The sequence below is a fragment of the Mesocricetus auratus genome, unplaced genomic scaffold, assembly GCF_017639785.1.
Source record: "Mesocricetus auratus isolate SY011 unplaced genomic scaffold, BCM_Maur_2.0 Super-Scaffold_100025, whole genome shotgun sequence".
Classification (NCBI taxonomy): Eukaryota; Metazoa; Chordata; class Mammalia; order Rodentia; family Cricetidae; genus Mesocricetus; species Mesocricetus auratus.
In genome coordinates, this window is record NW_024429206.1 from 4,234,509 (window position 1) to 4,249,209 (window position 14,701).

The following is a 14,701-nucleotide window of genomic DNA, read 5'->3' on the forward strand; positions in this document are numbered from 1 at the left end:
CAGTTATTACCCAACAAACAGGACATCCAGTATTTGAGTGAGCACACTCAAGGGCCCTAGGTCCCAGCATCCTCCCCAATGGGACCTGGTGATGCACTGTGCGTACAGCTCACGCACCCGCTTCTGGCAGGACTGACGCACGTCCTCCAGCTCTTCCTCCTGGTCCTCTCGGTCCTTCTGATGCATCTGCTTCATCCTCTCGATCTCCAACTCAAACCGCTGGCGAAGCTGGGGCAGCAAGCAAGGATGGAGCATGAAGTCCACACATGCATCCCAGCCCTCCATGGTACTCCTCACACCCCAGTCCCCAGCCCTCCATGGTACTCCTGACACCCCTGTCCCCAGCCCTCCATGGTACTCCAGGCATCCCTGTCCCCAGCCCTCCATGGTACTCCTGACACCCCTGTCCCCAGCCCTCCATGGTACTCCAGGCATCCCTGTCCCCAGCCCTCCATGGTACTCCTGACACCCCTGTCCCCAGCCCTCCATGGTACTCCAGGCATCCCTGTCCCCAGCCCTCCATGGTACTCCTGACACCCCTGTCCCCAGCCCTCCATGGTACTCCTGACACCCCTGTCCCCAGCCCTCCATGGTACTCCTGACACCCCTGTCCCCAGCCCTCCATGGTACTCCAGACACCCCTGTCCCCAGCCCTCCATGGTACTCCTGACACCCCTGTCCCCAGCCCTCCATGGTACTCCAGGCATCCCTGTCCCCAGCCCTCCATGGTACTCCTGACACCCCTGTCCCCAGCCCTCCATGGTACTCCAGACACCCCTGTCCCCAGCCCTCCACACAAGCAAGGATGGAGCATGAAGGTCCACACGCATGTCCCCAGCCCTCCATGCCACCCTTGACACCCCCGTCCCCAGCCCTCCACACCATCCTTGACCTTCCTCTCTAATGTGAGTGGTTACCTCCCTCCTACCCTAAGATGTCAAGAGCAGCAGCCGAACACCCCAGCACTGCCTCCAAATACCCCAGCATTGCCTCCGGACACCCCAGCACTGCCTCCAGACACCCCAGCACTGCCTCCGGACACCCCAGCACTGCCTCTGAACCCCTCCCATGGTGTCACTCGCCCATCACATTCTCCCACTGGGTTTAGGCACAGCCTCAGAATCCTTTTTGATGTTCTCCAAGGAATCTAAGGTTCTTCTGTTTAAGAATCTTTCAACTGTTGTCTCTAATGTGGAGACATGGGTAGGAAACAGAAGAACAGATCTGGGATCCTAAAATGTTGGGGACACGAAGACGTGAGCGGACAATGTGTGTCAGAGCCCCTGGCATAGACTGATTAGATTTAGCTCCTTCCCCCAGCCTCGCACAATGGCAGGGGTTATGAGAGGATGATCCCAGATGAGGGGCGGCATGAGGAAATATAATATTTCTTTTTCATTTTTTTCCAGCCTCTTGGGCACTCCTGACATCTGCAATATCATTTATGTCAGGCTTATATGAGTTAACATAAAACTCTCAGGAAAAAGTGCCTTACTGAGATCAATAAATATCTGCCTGGCCTCTGCGAGGGCGGGCGCTGTGCAAGGCTCTGGAGCGACTGCAGCATGCACTCAGCCTCTCCTCCCTTCCTGTTTAAGTTCAGGTTGGGGATCCAGGAAGGTGTGCCACCCCCACCCTTAAGGTCACGGTTCCTGTTTCTGCTTGTAGCCCTCAGTGGTGCTGGGGGGAATCTTCAAGAAATGATAATGGGCTTTCCACCAATGCCTGCTGGCTTGTTTGTGCTCGCAGACACCACCTGGGCCTGTCACACCGTGCTCCTCCAGCCTCGGCAGTCCCATCAGTGTGGACACTGCAATCTTCATCAGTTAGGCCTGGGGCTTGAGGGTTGGCAAGGTTCCCATCAAAGAAGGGAACCTAGAAAACCCAGGGCTGGCCTGAGATCCTGCAGACGCTGAGTTAACTCAGGAGTCTAAGTTGCCACTCTTTGGGTGTCACATGACTCTGTGACCACTGGGCCTTTGCAGGAGCTGTCTACCTTGCCTGGAACTCTAGTTCAGCCAATTCTGACTGAGCCTTCAGCTTTCATTTCCTCCAGGGAGTCTGCTTTCCTCAACTGTTCCCAAGACTAGATCAACAAGCTCAAGGATGCTTGATCCCAGCAGGACTCTGAGCTTTGGGGAGGCCGAGAGCAGCAGATGCCAGATTTGCTCCTCCATCTGTGTGGTATCTGATACAGATGACTGGCTAAGGAAAGCTAGCTGGTCACTCCTGAGCATCTGAGATCCTCCAGACCCTGACCCCTCCCTTTTCACGCCTGTGTCTCCCGCCCATAAGGCTTCATCCTGTGAAATGGAGTGAGGCTGAGCAAGATGCGAGTGCTGGCATCCGACCTCAATGGGAATGCATAGAGTCCACCTGCTCTAGCCATCCATGTCTACTGGCCCCCGAAGCAGGCAGGGTTTAAACAGAATTAACAATTGCAACAACCTGCCAAGAGAAATTTAGAGCTAAGCACTGGAACTTCTCTCCCCTTGAAAATCTGGGTGTCTTTCACACTGGGGACAGAAAAACACATGTGCCCACACTGCTTGTATCTCTCTGAAAACCTATCATGCTAACACCGACACTACCGTGTAAAGACGTGGGTTCTGTGTATCACTGTCCCCATCTCTCCCCAGTGTCTAGTTTTGGATGGGGGGTTAATTAGGGGGGTGAGGAATAGGGGTTGTTATTGTATCCCACACTGACCTCAAACTCTTCATGTAGCCCAGGCTAGCTCAGAACTCATGGTGGTTCTTCTGTCTCAGCCTCCAAGACAGGTGGGGGACAGGTGTTAGCTACCACACCGGATCTAAGCATCTACTTTAACTTGTGCTTTTCTGGTTCACATTGCTGTAGTTAGACTTTCTCTGTTGCTATGCGTGTATCTCATAACTGCCTCAATCACCATGTGCCTAGAAACCAGATGTTTTCCTGAAGGCACCGGGCATTGGATTTTCCACCCCTGCCTACTCCCTCACTTTCTGTGAATTCCCTAAAGCTCAAAATGCTCCTCTTCCCACTTCTGAAGTAGATATTTGAGCCACTGGGATCTGAGGACTCCAGTTCAACCGCCCCCCCCATCTCTCTCTGATTTAGGCCTCTGCTCCCACATCCATGGAGGGGATGATCCTCCCATGTCCTGCAAGGTTCTTATACAGAACCACAAGAAGAAGTCAAGGAGAGCAAGGGGTTGAGCCTCATACATGAACAGTGGGTGATCAATGATGTTAGATGCTTGGTCACTAGTCAAGTGTTGAGCATCGACAGGTGCACTTGGTGTCATTCTTGACTACAGAGCAAGACACACCATGAAAAAAGAGGGACCACCCAGCTAATCAACCAACAAACAAACCCCCGATGTCCAGAAACTTGCATCTTAATCGGAGAGGGATGCTGTGAAGTGTGATGTCCAGCCCGGTGTGGCCATTACCAAGAATAGGCGATAGTAAAGGGATAGCTGCGAGGCAGGATTCCTGCCAGGGGCTGGCTTCTCTGAGGCGTTCTGGAGGAATAGGGAGCCATGGACTACTGGGGAACAGCGGTAAGGGAGGCAGTCCTGTAGTGTTTCACACCATCACACTGTGGGAGAACCCAGCCCAGGACAGAGCATCCCCAAGACAGGGAGGGTCTCTTTACCTGCTCCAGCTGCTTAATGGTGTTTTCCTGTTGGCTGTGGACCTTCTGTTGTTCAAGGGCGTTGGACTCCAGCTCCCAGACTCTCTCTTTTAGGCTGGCTACACCTTGCTCCCCGACAGAGGCACAGCCCAGCAGCTCCCGCTTCTGGCCCTGTAGCCTTTCCACCTCCTGCTTCAGCTTTGAGGCTTCCTGCTCCTTTTGCTACAAGAAAAGGGCCAGGAGGATGGAGTCACTGGCCACGGTCCTCTCCCTGGATGCCTCCACCCTCTGCATGCAAGCTTTGTTATATTCCAGACTCAGAAGTAGACAGGGCCTCCTCACGCAGCCCAGGCTGATCTCAACCCCAGGATCCTCTTGCCTCAGTTTCCCCAGTGCTGAGATGACAAGCTCATACTACCATTTGGGTCCCTACTTTGCCCTCCTCCACTCTTGGCCCTTCACAGTGTCCCTGGGGACGCCAGCATGGCTGTGCTTTGGGAAGTCTCAGAGGGACACTGGGGGATGGAGAGGAATGGGCTTTCCTGGAGTTGAATCTCACTGCATGTAAGGGGAAGGGCTCGTCCTCTTGGAAAAGGAAGGCAGGCACTGTGCTAACTGGGGCCAGGCTAAGGAATAAAGGAGGCAAAGGGCCCGGAAGTGACCCTTTCAGTGAGGAAGCTGGGTCCAGGACAAAGTCTGCAGGCTCTCTCACAAAGAGCATGATGGCTGGCTACAGAGTGCACGGGTCATCTCATAAGGAGTCCCTGGATGATAAGGAACGTCTGATATCACAACTCCCTCTGTATCAGAGACTGCTTGGGGCAGGCGGTGACTCCTGGATGATGTCATGACTGACCAGTTTTATTTTCTACTGAGCCCCTGGGACCTCCCAGGTAGCACCTGGGTCCCCGTGCTGGAGCGCAGTGCTATGGGGGACTATCTGCCTGACAACCTTTGTGGGCTTCATGAGGACATGTCGGGGGCAGTGGTGACAGCTGCCTGGTGGACCACAGCACCCACTCAGGATTCTCTTCCTCCATCCACTGCAGCAGTGCATGCTGGGGATTCTAGAGAGTCCAGACAGCCGTGAGTCCCTAGTGTTTACCTCCAGCTGCTGCTGTAGCTGGCCCAGCTCCCAGCGCACTCCGTTGTTTTCCTGGCTCACTTTCTCCCTGAGGGTCTTCTCAAACATCGACTCCCCCAGTGCCTGGGCCAGCTGCAAGTCAAACCTGCCCAAGGCAGAATGGATATGTCAGGGAACTAAGGCAGGGGGAACCGAGGCAGGTGTGGATAGAGTTATGAGTGTGCTGAGGAACGAATGGGACTTTTCTTGTTGTTGGGGTGGGGAGGACCTGAAACATCATGGAGGGAGTTTCAGGCTTCTAAAGGATTTCCATCCAAATACTAGAAACCTGATGAAAGCATAGAGACAAAAAAATTAAAAGTATATTAAATATAGAGTAAATTAAATAATACATGTTTATAATAAAGGATATGGATGTAAGAGAAAAGAGAGAAGAGGCAAATGACAGAGAAATACAGAAGAGATAGGAGAGAGAGAGAGAATATGAAGGAAAGAGATAGGAGAGAGAGAGTGAGAGAAAGGCGAAAGAGAGACGGGGCAGGAGATAAGAGTGAGGAAAACAGCGAGAAGCTAATCCATCCTGTTGGACACTCCTTCTCCCTCCTAGATTTGCATGTAAGTGTCCCTGACCAAGGACACTCTATTTTCTGTTTCATGGCACAGGGGCCAGCACCGGCTGCAGATGGCACACCAGGCCCTCACAAGCCACAGTTCCTTAGGTGTGCCCCTAGCATCGACAGACCAGAGGTGGCCTACAGCTCATCAGAGGAAGGAAGGACCTCCTGCCCCTCCACAAAGGTGACCACCGTGAGGCTGCCTTCCTGGCCCTTTCCTCTCCGCTCATTTGTCCTGGCTTTCCACCTCATCAGCGGTGAGCATCTCTAGAGAGCTTTGCCAGGCCGCAGTGAAGGGTGACTGAGCCACACACAGGAAGCCCCGCTGCTCCAACAATCCTGGATCATGGAGATTAGTGACAAGAAGTATTCCCTGTATAAGATCATCACACCAGATGTCATCCATAGCCTCGGGCTTCCAAGAAAGCCAATCAGAGCTTTCTTTAGAAAGCCCTCCTTCTGGAACAGCCCAGAAGCTTTCCGATTGGCTGTTGGTGACATCATTTCGGAGGCACTGTCTGCTGCCCCTGAATCTAGAAGATGGTGATGATCGGGCTGTTCCAATGTCCTGGACCTTGGGCTGGGGTCTGTAGTCTTTAAGACAACATGACAAGAGGGTAATAGGGAGCTACAGAAGAAGGAGCAGCCGAGTGAGGTACGTGTGTGAAAGAAGAAACAAATGTTCAAAGAGGTGCGGTGGTTGAGCCCCAAATCCCCACAGTGGCAGAAGCGAGCTTGAGCCCAACTTCCCCAGCCTCATAGCCAATCTACCTGTCCATGCCCTGGGGCAGGTGAGGTAGGACAGCAGAGGGTAGAGAGTGACCAATGTTCCAGAGGAGTTCTTATCTTAACATGACACCTGATGCCAAAGAATGGCTCCTATAGACCCTAACTTCTGGAACACACGTTTGCACACACACACACACATACACACACACACACAGACACACACACACACACTTCGCTCCACACAGAGCATGGGCCTGCCCAGGCCCCAGTCTCTGGAGGTGCAGGGTCAGTAGACTGACACACGGCTCACTCCAAGAGCTCCATCAGCTCATGGAATGGAGCTTTGTGACCTATGCGTGAGGTATCTATGGCAACAAGGCTCCAACACCAGATGGAACCATTCTGGACCACTTGAATGCAGAAGCCAAGATAGAGATGGAGAATTCTAACCGTGGGGAGCCATGAATGAAGGAGGCAGCTGGGCCTGCAATTAAGATGACCCTGGAGAGACACAAAGGAATGCCCTCGGCTTCTAGAACATTCTATCACTGGAAATATTCAGCCAAAATGCCCACTGAACTGAGACTACAGCCATCCCATGGGTTCCCTATAAACTGCTCATCTACCTGGAAGCCCCATGTGTGTTACCAGCAATTAAGCATCAAAACCTTCTAAGCCAACGCTGGCAGTGGAGTGGAGGACTCCACAGGCAGGCTAGTTCAGAGAAACAGAAAGGCGAAGGTGAGGGATGACTTCCTTTCCAGGGCTCATCACACAAGTCCCTGGGGTAAGGGAATCCATAAGTCAAGTGCCCGCAAGCCAGTGCCTCCCTGTCAGAGAGATGACACGCTGAGGAGGAGCAGAATCCCAGAAGAGGACCAAGAAGCTGGTGACTAGGGGAAACCTGGAAGGTATCTCAGTATGTTTACTGCTCAGCTTATAGCTGCAGCCTAACAGGGCCATTCTCCAGTGGCCTGTGCAGCCTAGAATGCCTCTAAGACACCAGTAATCCCACAGCGTGGGTGCCTGTCATTGGACAAGGTCATGTAGCAAGTGGCTGACATGAAGTGTGGCCATTTTCCTGTGCTGGAGTGAGGGCTCGCCCATGTGCCCAGGTGGGTATGGGAAAGAGAAGAAGACAAAGGACCAGTGAGAAGAGTCAGCCTTCCTTTGGGAAAGCATGAAGGTCATCTTTGGATGAAGATTCCACTCCAGGAAGCTCCAAATAAAAGAAAGCAGAGACAAGCATGAAGCTGGGAGTGGTGACTCATGCTTTAGTCCCAGCATTTGGGAGGCAGAGGCAGGCAGATCTCTGAGTTTGAGGATGGCGTGATCTACTGAGCAATTTCCAGAACAGCTAGGGCTACACAGAGAAACCCTGTCTCAAAACAGAAAAGAAGAGAGAGAGAGAGACAGAGAGACAGAGAGACAGAGAGACAGAGAGACAGAGAGAGAGAGAGGGAGGGAGGGAGGGAGAGAGAGGGGGGAGAGAAAGAGAACAGAGAATTCAGAATCCACCATACCATCTATAGAATGTGGCCCTGCTCTCAGCCTCTTGGAAATGACACTGCCCAGAAAAGCCAAGGCTGGCTCATCTGGGACACTTGTCAACATTTCATCATGAGCCTTCTAATGGTGGCAGCATTGCATCCACCCACAGCTTAGGAACTCACTACTATGGCCATAGACCCTCCTGAACCCTTTAGCCTCACCAGGAGAGAGTCCCAGACTGAATACAGCCAAGCTCAGAGACAGAGAGACACCGTTGCTGGAGGATGTGGGTCTTGGTACCAGCCCTGCTTCTCTATTGCCTAGACATGTCAGCATCCACACAGGGAAGTGAGGGTGGTACCTAGGCACACCTTCAAAGCTATTAATACACTTATGTGTAAGGCCCAGCTCCCGATGGAACTGCTCCACATGTCCTCAAGAGGGTGGCAACTCCCATTGGGGGGTTGTTCATTTACTTTTCTTGCCCCCTCTTCATCACTGGGAATGGGCATCTGAGTCCACTTCACTTAGATGCACTGACCATGTCACACAGCTCTCAGCACAAGCAAGAGACCTCGCACCTATCTACTGAGGGGCATCTGGGACCCAGAGGCATAAAATGCCCATCAAATTCCCACCGCTAGAAAGAGAAAACAGTCAGGCTTGAATTGGTATGGTATCCTGGGAGGCCTTCTGCCCATCACACCAGCTAACTAACCCTCACTCTCCACAGCAAACTCTTGATGAAAAGAGGATGCTGCAGCCCAGAGAAGGTAAGTAATTTCCCCGAGGTCACAGAGCCACTGGGAACAAGACAGGCTGGGTAACAGTTCCTGGTTGGAGTCTTGAGAACCGGACAGGAATGCTGCATGGGAGTGGCGATGGGGAGTCTGTCCTCAAGGACGCCCCGACAGAAATAGGGTGGCTTTGGAAGATAACCCAGAGGGCTCAGTGTATCCCCTCACCACGTGGCCCACCCTAGCGGGACAGGACTCACTTCTTCTGCCTCTTCTCCAGCTCATGGTTCCTGCTCTGCTGGTTCTCCAGCAGCACGTGGGTGTCCTCCAGGTCCCAGGTGAGGTGGTGGCACTTCCTCTTCAGCTGGTGAGCCGTCTTCTTGGCCTCTTCGTAAGCGTTCTGCAGCTCCCCGAGCTATGGGAAGAGGGGAGTCAGAGGCTCGTGGGCGCATCCATCTCCAAGGCCAGCTCCATGGAAGGAAATGGATGCTGGGAGAGAGAGGACCTTGGAGGAGTTCCTGTTAGCTCCAGGAAGCTGCTTCCCCAAGCTCCCACTTTACTGGGAGGTAACACGGTGCGATTCCATCAGCCCCTTGATCATCTCTCTGCTTTGCCTCAGCCAACTTCCTGCCCCTACCTGGAATTCATGTTTCCCTGCCCTGCCTCAACTCAACACTTGAACTGGCAGGAGATTGACCGGTCTATCATCTGGAGAGGCTGCTGAGGGTTAGCTGAAGTGTCACCAAGAGGGCATTCCTAGCCGATCCAAGCAGGCACCCAGAGGCGGCCCCACAAGAGCAGGCGCCAAATGGTCCCTGGTGTGGGCTGAAGCTCACAGCTCACTCTGGACTGTGAGCAAACAGGCGCGAAGCTGCCTGCATCTTCCCCAGAATGAGGCTCCCCACCTCAGTGTCCTAGTTTAGATGTGGGGAAGAGGGGGGCTCCGCACGCACACTTTGAAGAAGTAGCCTCGTTAAAAGGCTGCTTTAAATAAGCAAAACTCCCGAGTTAATGAGGCCTGTAATTCTAAATTCAGTATTTGAAGCAAATGGGATGTTTTCTTATGTTCCGCTGCTCGGAGAAGGTTGCAGGTTTATGACTTTTTAATGTACTATGAGCATCCCCCTTCCTTAGGGAAAGTGACCCGGCTTTGTAATTTGTTATTACAGGCTCAGGCTGCCTCCCTCTTTGTCACCCTGTGTGTGGATGCCCAGGATGTCTCTTAAGAGCCACAGTGCTGTGTCCATCTTAGAAGTGACTGTTAAAAGCTCCACTGGCATCACCTTGGGGTGATCACCATACCTCTCTTCCACGGTGATCTCGCCTTAGCCCCCTCCATAGGATATCATAGTTTGTTTTCCTCTCACATTGAAAATATACTAACAGGATCAACAAATAGAAGCCTTCACCATGTGGCTCTTACAGAGAATTGGAGAGACCAAGAAATACAGATTCCTCCACACTGCGGGGTGTATCACAGACTCAGGGAGAATGGCCAAAGGATTCCCTCCTTAGGCTGTGCTGGCCAAGGTTTTAGAGAGACTGGCATTTGAGGTCTTAGGCTAGGGTGAGGATATGCAGAACAGAAGAGAGCTACCCTGGGAACCATTGCCACAGCAGATGCAAAGGCCCTGGGCTGAGGAAGAATCGAGCATTTGGGGAAGAGGACATCAGAGCAGCGCCGGGATGGGCTCATGAGGCTCAGATCTTCCAAATTCATCCTCCTGACAAATTGAAAGTGACCATTTCATCCTTTCAGACAGAGATTCTTGTGACTGGGGCTTGTCTTGAACTTGCAAAGAAACCAAAGCCTCAGATGTCTAATCTTCCTGTTTCTACCTCAAGTGGGAGGGCACCAGGCACAAGCTACCATGCCTGGCTCAGCATGATGTTTCTGCCATGGAAACTGGCCCACGGGGTACACTGTGGGAGTCTGGGCCATTTGCCTTCACCCCATGGGTAGAGTGCAAGCGGCAAGCCAAGAGACCAGACAGTCACAGGAAACGTTCAGACAGGAGGACAGAAGGTGCCATGACATTGCTAACAGTAAGATTTGCTCTCAGGAAAGAAATGGAAGTTGGGCCTGGTGGTGCAGACCAGTCATCCCAGCTGGCTGAGGAAGGAAGATCACAAGTTCGAAGTCACCCTGGATAACTCAGCAAGAGACCATCTCGAGCACAGTGGAAAGGAAGGCAGTGATAAGTAGCTTCATGGCAGAATGCTTGTCTAGCTCACACAGGGCAAGGCTGTGTTCAGTCTCCAGCACTAAGAAATAAAAGGGGGTGGGGCGGGGGAGTGGGGAATTCCAGAAGGTTGGCACATAGACGGGGCAATAGAGATAGACAGTAACAGCATCGTGGCAGCCTTGCCAAAGGTGAGAGCTGTCACCAGATCCCGACATCTCTGCAAGGAGGGGCGGACGTGTGGATAGACAGACAGACCCAGGAGATGAACCTTGGGCTTGGACCCTCAAAGAGAGGCACCCGGAGAGGAGGAGAAGATGAATGGGACATCCGAGCCTGGCCTGTGGTAGGGATGATTGAAGCCCTGGATGGGGGAGGAAACAACTGCAAGAAATCTAGCCCAGGCCTCTTCCAAGTGTATTTCTGACTGGGGATCCCTCTGTGGTGGTTTGAATGGAAGCGGCCCCCGTGGGTTCAGAGGGAATGGCACTGTTAGGAGGTGTGACCTTGTTAGGGGAATTGTCACTGGGGTGGGGTAGGAGGTTTGAAAAGCCCAAACCAGGGCCAGTCTCCCTCTCCCTGTCGCCACCTGGGGATCAGGATGCTGCTCACAGCTCGAGCTCCAGCACCCGGCTCCCCACCATCATGCTGACAATGGACTAAGCCTCTGAAACTATAAGCAAGTCCCCAGCTGTATGCTTCCTATTAAAAGAGCAGCCTTGGTCGAGTGTCTCTTCACAGCAATAGAACACCGACTAAGACAGCGGGACAATTCCAAGGACACACTGTCCTTGACTTTACAGACCAGATCCTAAGGCCCACCTGCCAGTGATGTCTGCTGGAGCCAGACCGCTGACACAGATCTAGATTCAAGGCAGGTGGGCACCCTTCCCTCAGAACACACTCCCTGTGTCTTACAGGACTGCGTTTATTCCAACAGTAGAGGTTCCAGCCCCTCTTTTCCCAGGACAACACAGTGGCCTCTCACAATGGAGGGCAGATGGCACCACTTCCGGGGGCCTCAGGGTCCTGCCCCTCCCCCTCCTCTCACCTTCTGCTCCACCTCTGTGCGGGCCTTCATCTCTGAGTCCAACCTCTCCTCACACTGCTGGAGACGCTTGCGCAGGAAGTCATTCTCCATCTGAGCACAGTCCAAGCGCATCTGCCACTCGTCGGCTATTTGACAGGGTCGAAGACTGGTGAGCGGGGTGACAGGCGTGGGTTTCCCCCCACTCCTTAGCCCTGTGTTTGCACAATGCTCACAGCCCCTGAGCCTCGGCCTCAGCTTCGGGGTAAGAACTGAAGTCCAGTTAAAGAAAAGGCCGGAGCTGCCTCCAGGCTGCCTGGCCTAACCACATCCAACTGTCTAGAGTGCTGACCTCACTGATGTAAGGGCTGGGTCCCTTGCGTTCTGCAAGATGCCCAGATGTTTCTCCCATAATCTGTAAGGCAGGGAGCTCTCTGGTCACTAGTGTTTCCCCAACATCATCTTGAAGTTTTCCAGACAGAGGGAGGGTACACTTTCTAGCTGCCAGCAAATCAGCAGAATCATGGGGCAAGGAGAGTCATACTCTTGGCTGCAGGCTAGATAAGAAGACTTATCATTGATTTGGGGTTGAGTTACTAGATAACTGAATGGGTAAACATTCAATAAACTTGGCCACAAGGTGCCCTGGGAGATGTTATGACTACTAAATCCCTTGATTTGTTTTTTTTAATCATGTGTTTGAATTGAAAATGTCTGGCTGAACTGGAGCTTATGGTGTCTCATCTTTTGATAACCAAACAAGAGAGTACTGTTCCTTACGTTAATGAAGCTGGGCAAGCATCCTAAGGAATCATCAGTCCAAGTCCTTATCATCCATCTACACCCATCCACCTGTCCATCCATTCGCTCATTAGTTCACCCAGCCATCTACCACTCATCCATCCACTGACTCATCCATTTGCCTACCCATCATAAACCCACACATCCATCTATCAGCCCATCATGCACTGCTTTTTACCAGTACAGGAGATAATTGCACTAAAAACAAGTCATTTCTACTCAGCTTCTAGCATAATTTAATTGGAGGGAGAAACATGTTCAGAGAGAGCCACAAACTAGTTTTATCCTGGGAAAACTTATGAGAATCCAGAAAACGGGCTCATATCCACAAGGACTATCCTAGGACATACTGTGATGTTGAGCATATGGTTAAGTGCAACAGAGTATTAATTTGATAGATAGATCGATAGATAGATGATAGATAGATAGATGGATGGATGGATGGATGGATGGATGGATGGATGGATGGATGAAGGGATAGATGGCTGGGTGGATGGTAAGATGGAAGACTAATGGGTGTATGGTTGATGAGTAGGTGTAATGGTGGATGTTAGGGTGGGTGGATAAGTCGGTGCATACATAATGGGTTGATGGGTAGGTGGGTGGATGGATGGGTCAATGAGCAAGTTGATGGATGAGTGAATGATTTAATCAGTTTGCACAGCAGTGCCCTGAATTATCCATTCACCTATTTCCCGGCTTTCTGTAATTAGCTATTTGAGTGTAAAACCCGCCAAAAATTCTTCTGTGGCCCCCAGTGTTCAGCCTGGTGCTGGATGTGCATTATAAAAGACTTGCTGTAAATATGAAGTGGGCATAAAGAAAGTCATGCTTTCGTTGTGATGCACAGAGGCAGCCGAGAAAGCTCAGCAGTGGTGGGTGAGCGTGTTTTATCAGCAGTGGTGGGTGAGCGTGTTTTATTGCCTATTTCAACTTCCCTGTACTTCTTGAGGTTTCATGTAAAGGGTATGAGTGACTTTCTCAATGAAAAGCAGATTATCTGTGACCTGGCTTCCCAGACTGCACCTCCAGAGCTGAGCACCTGCTCCATGTAACGGCGGGCATGCCTGTGAGCAAAGTGTATCTCCACATCATCAGCCCCCTGGTGACTGCAGAAGAAACACACCTGAGAAGCCTCGTCCAGGCATGTCTTGGATGAATGACGCCTGTTCTGGGATGCCTCTGGGGAAACTGTGCTATCCCACACAGTTGCCTCTGTATTAACAGGCCCCTCGCTCCCATGATTGAGTCCCCAGGCAGTGTGCATGACTGGGTCACAGCGGAAACACATAGTGCCACCTGCCTCTGACTGCACGGTGCCTCTGAGAGTCAGTGTCAACCCCTCGGTGTGTAAATGGGGTTGATGTGAGAACAAGTAGGGCCCGGTTCCTCATGATGATAAGGTAGCTGATGTCTACACAGCACTCTAAATGGCCCAGCACTCCCCAGTCATCATCTGGGACCACCCGCACTTGAAGGTAGGGGATCTGAGACTCAGTGAAGGCTGTGAGTGACACAATATGATTCAAGCACAGAGGTGCAACTTCTTGGACTCCACTCAGGGTTGTCCTCATCCAAATGTGCGCTTAAGACACAGGAATAGCAGACTGCCTAACACATGGACACCAACTCTTCTTGAGTGAGTGTGTGTGCAGCTGTGGGGGGTGCACATGTGTGTGTATCTATGTGAGCATGGAGGCCAGAGGTCAACCTTGAGTCATGGCTCAGACACCATCCACCTTTTTTTTTGGTGAAACGGGGTCTCTCACTATCCTTGAGACTCATGAATTAGGCAAGGTTGGTGGCCAACTAGCCCTGGAGAATCTCTATCTCTGCTTCCCCATCGCACCTGGCTTTTAGTGAGTATCAGGGGTCATTCCTGAAGCTGGCATGGCAGGCACTTTCCCAAATGAGCCACCCTTCCAGCTCTTCCCTGTTTTTAAATGTGGTCCTTCATCCACGTAACACCTCTCTCGGTGATGATCAGTTTTCACTGTGAATCTGGGCAGACAGCAAAGTGGCTGTTATCATGGACTGTAAGCTGCCCAAGGGCAGAGCTGTGCCTATTGGCCTTGGCAGATGTAGCGTCAGTGGGACATACGTGCTCGGTGCACACTCATGTACAAATGAGTCCCTGGCTGCTCACCTCCTCCTGCGTGCTTCTCTTCAAAGCTGGCCAGCTGGATCTTCTGCTGTGCCTCTTCCAACTGTTTCTGTACGGCCCCCAATGCCTCCTGCACCTGCTGGTACTTAGCCTGGAAGGAAGGCTTGATGATGGCTGGGGTTTGGAAACTATGGAGTCTATACTCTCGACCCTAGGTTTTCATGTGTCGAGAAACTAGTCCTCCACATGGCACTGTGAAAGGTGAGATCCCGTGGAGGTCTGGAGTCACTGGGGCCCAGGAAGGAATTCCAGT

The 14,701-nt window shown here is 52.0% G+C and overlaps 1 protein-coding gene across 1 annotated transcript in view; it reads right to left on the reverse strand.

Moving 5' to 3' along the window:
* The window catches only part of Myo18b (myosin XVIIIB), a 172,443-nt gene that overhangs the window by 90,841 nt on the left and 66,901 nt on the right, over positions 1-14,701 (reverse strand). Inside the window, exons 26-31 of the mRNA XM_021232330.1 lie at positions 14,431-14,539; positions 11,508-11,632; positions 8,534-8,688; positions 4,724-4,847; positions 3,640-3,840; positions 118-228 (exon numbers count right to left, since the gene is read on the reverse strand). Coding sequence (XP_021087989.1) covers positions 118-228; positions 3,640-3,840; positions 4,724-4,847; positions 8,534-8,688; positions 11,508-11,632; positions 14,431-14,539 — 825 coding nt within the window. The remainder of the gene's footprint in view (positions 1-117; positions 229-3,639; positions 3,841-4,723; positions 4,848-8,533; positions 8,689-11,507; positions 11,633-14,430; positions 14,540-14,701) is intronic.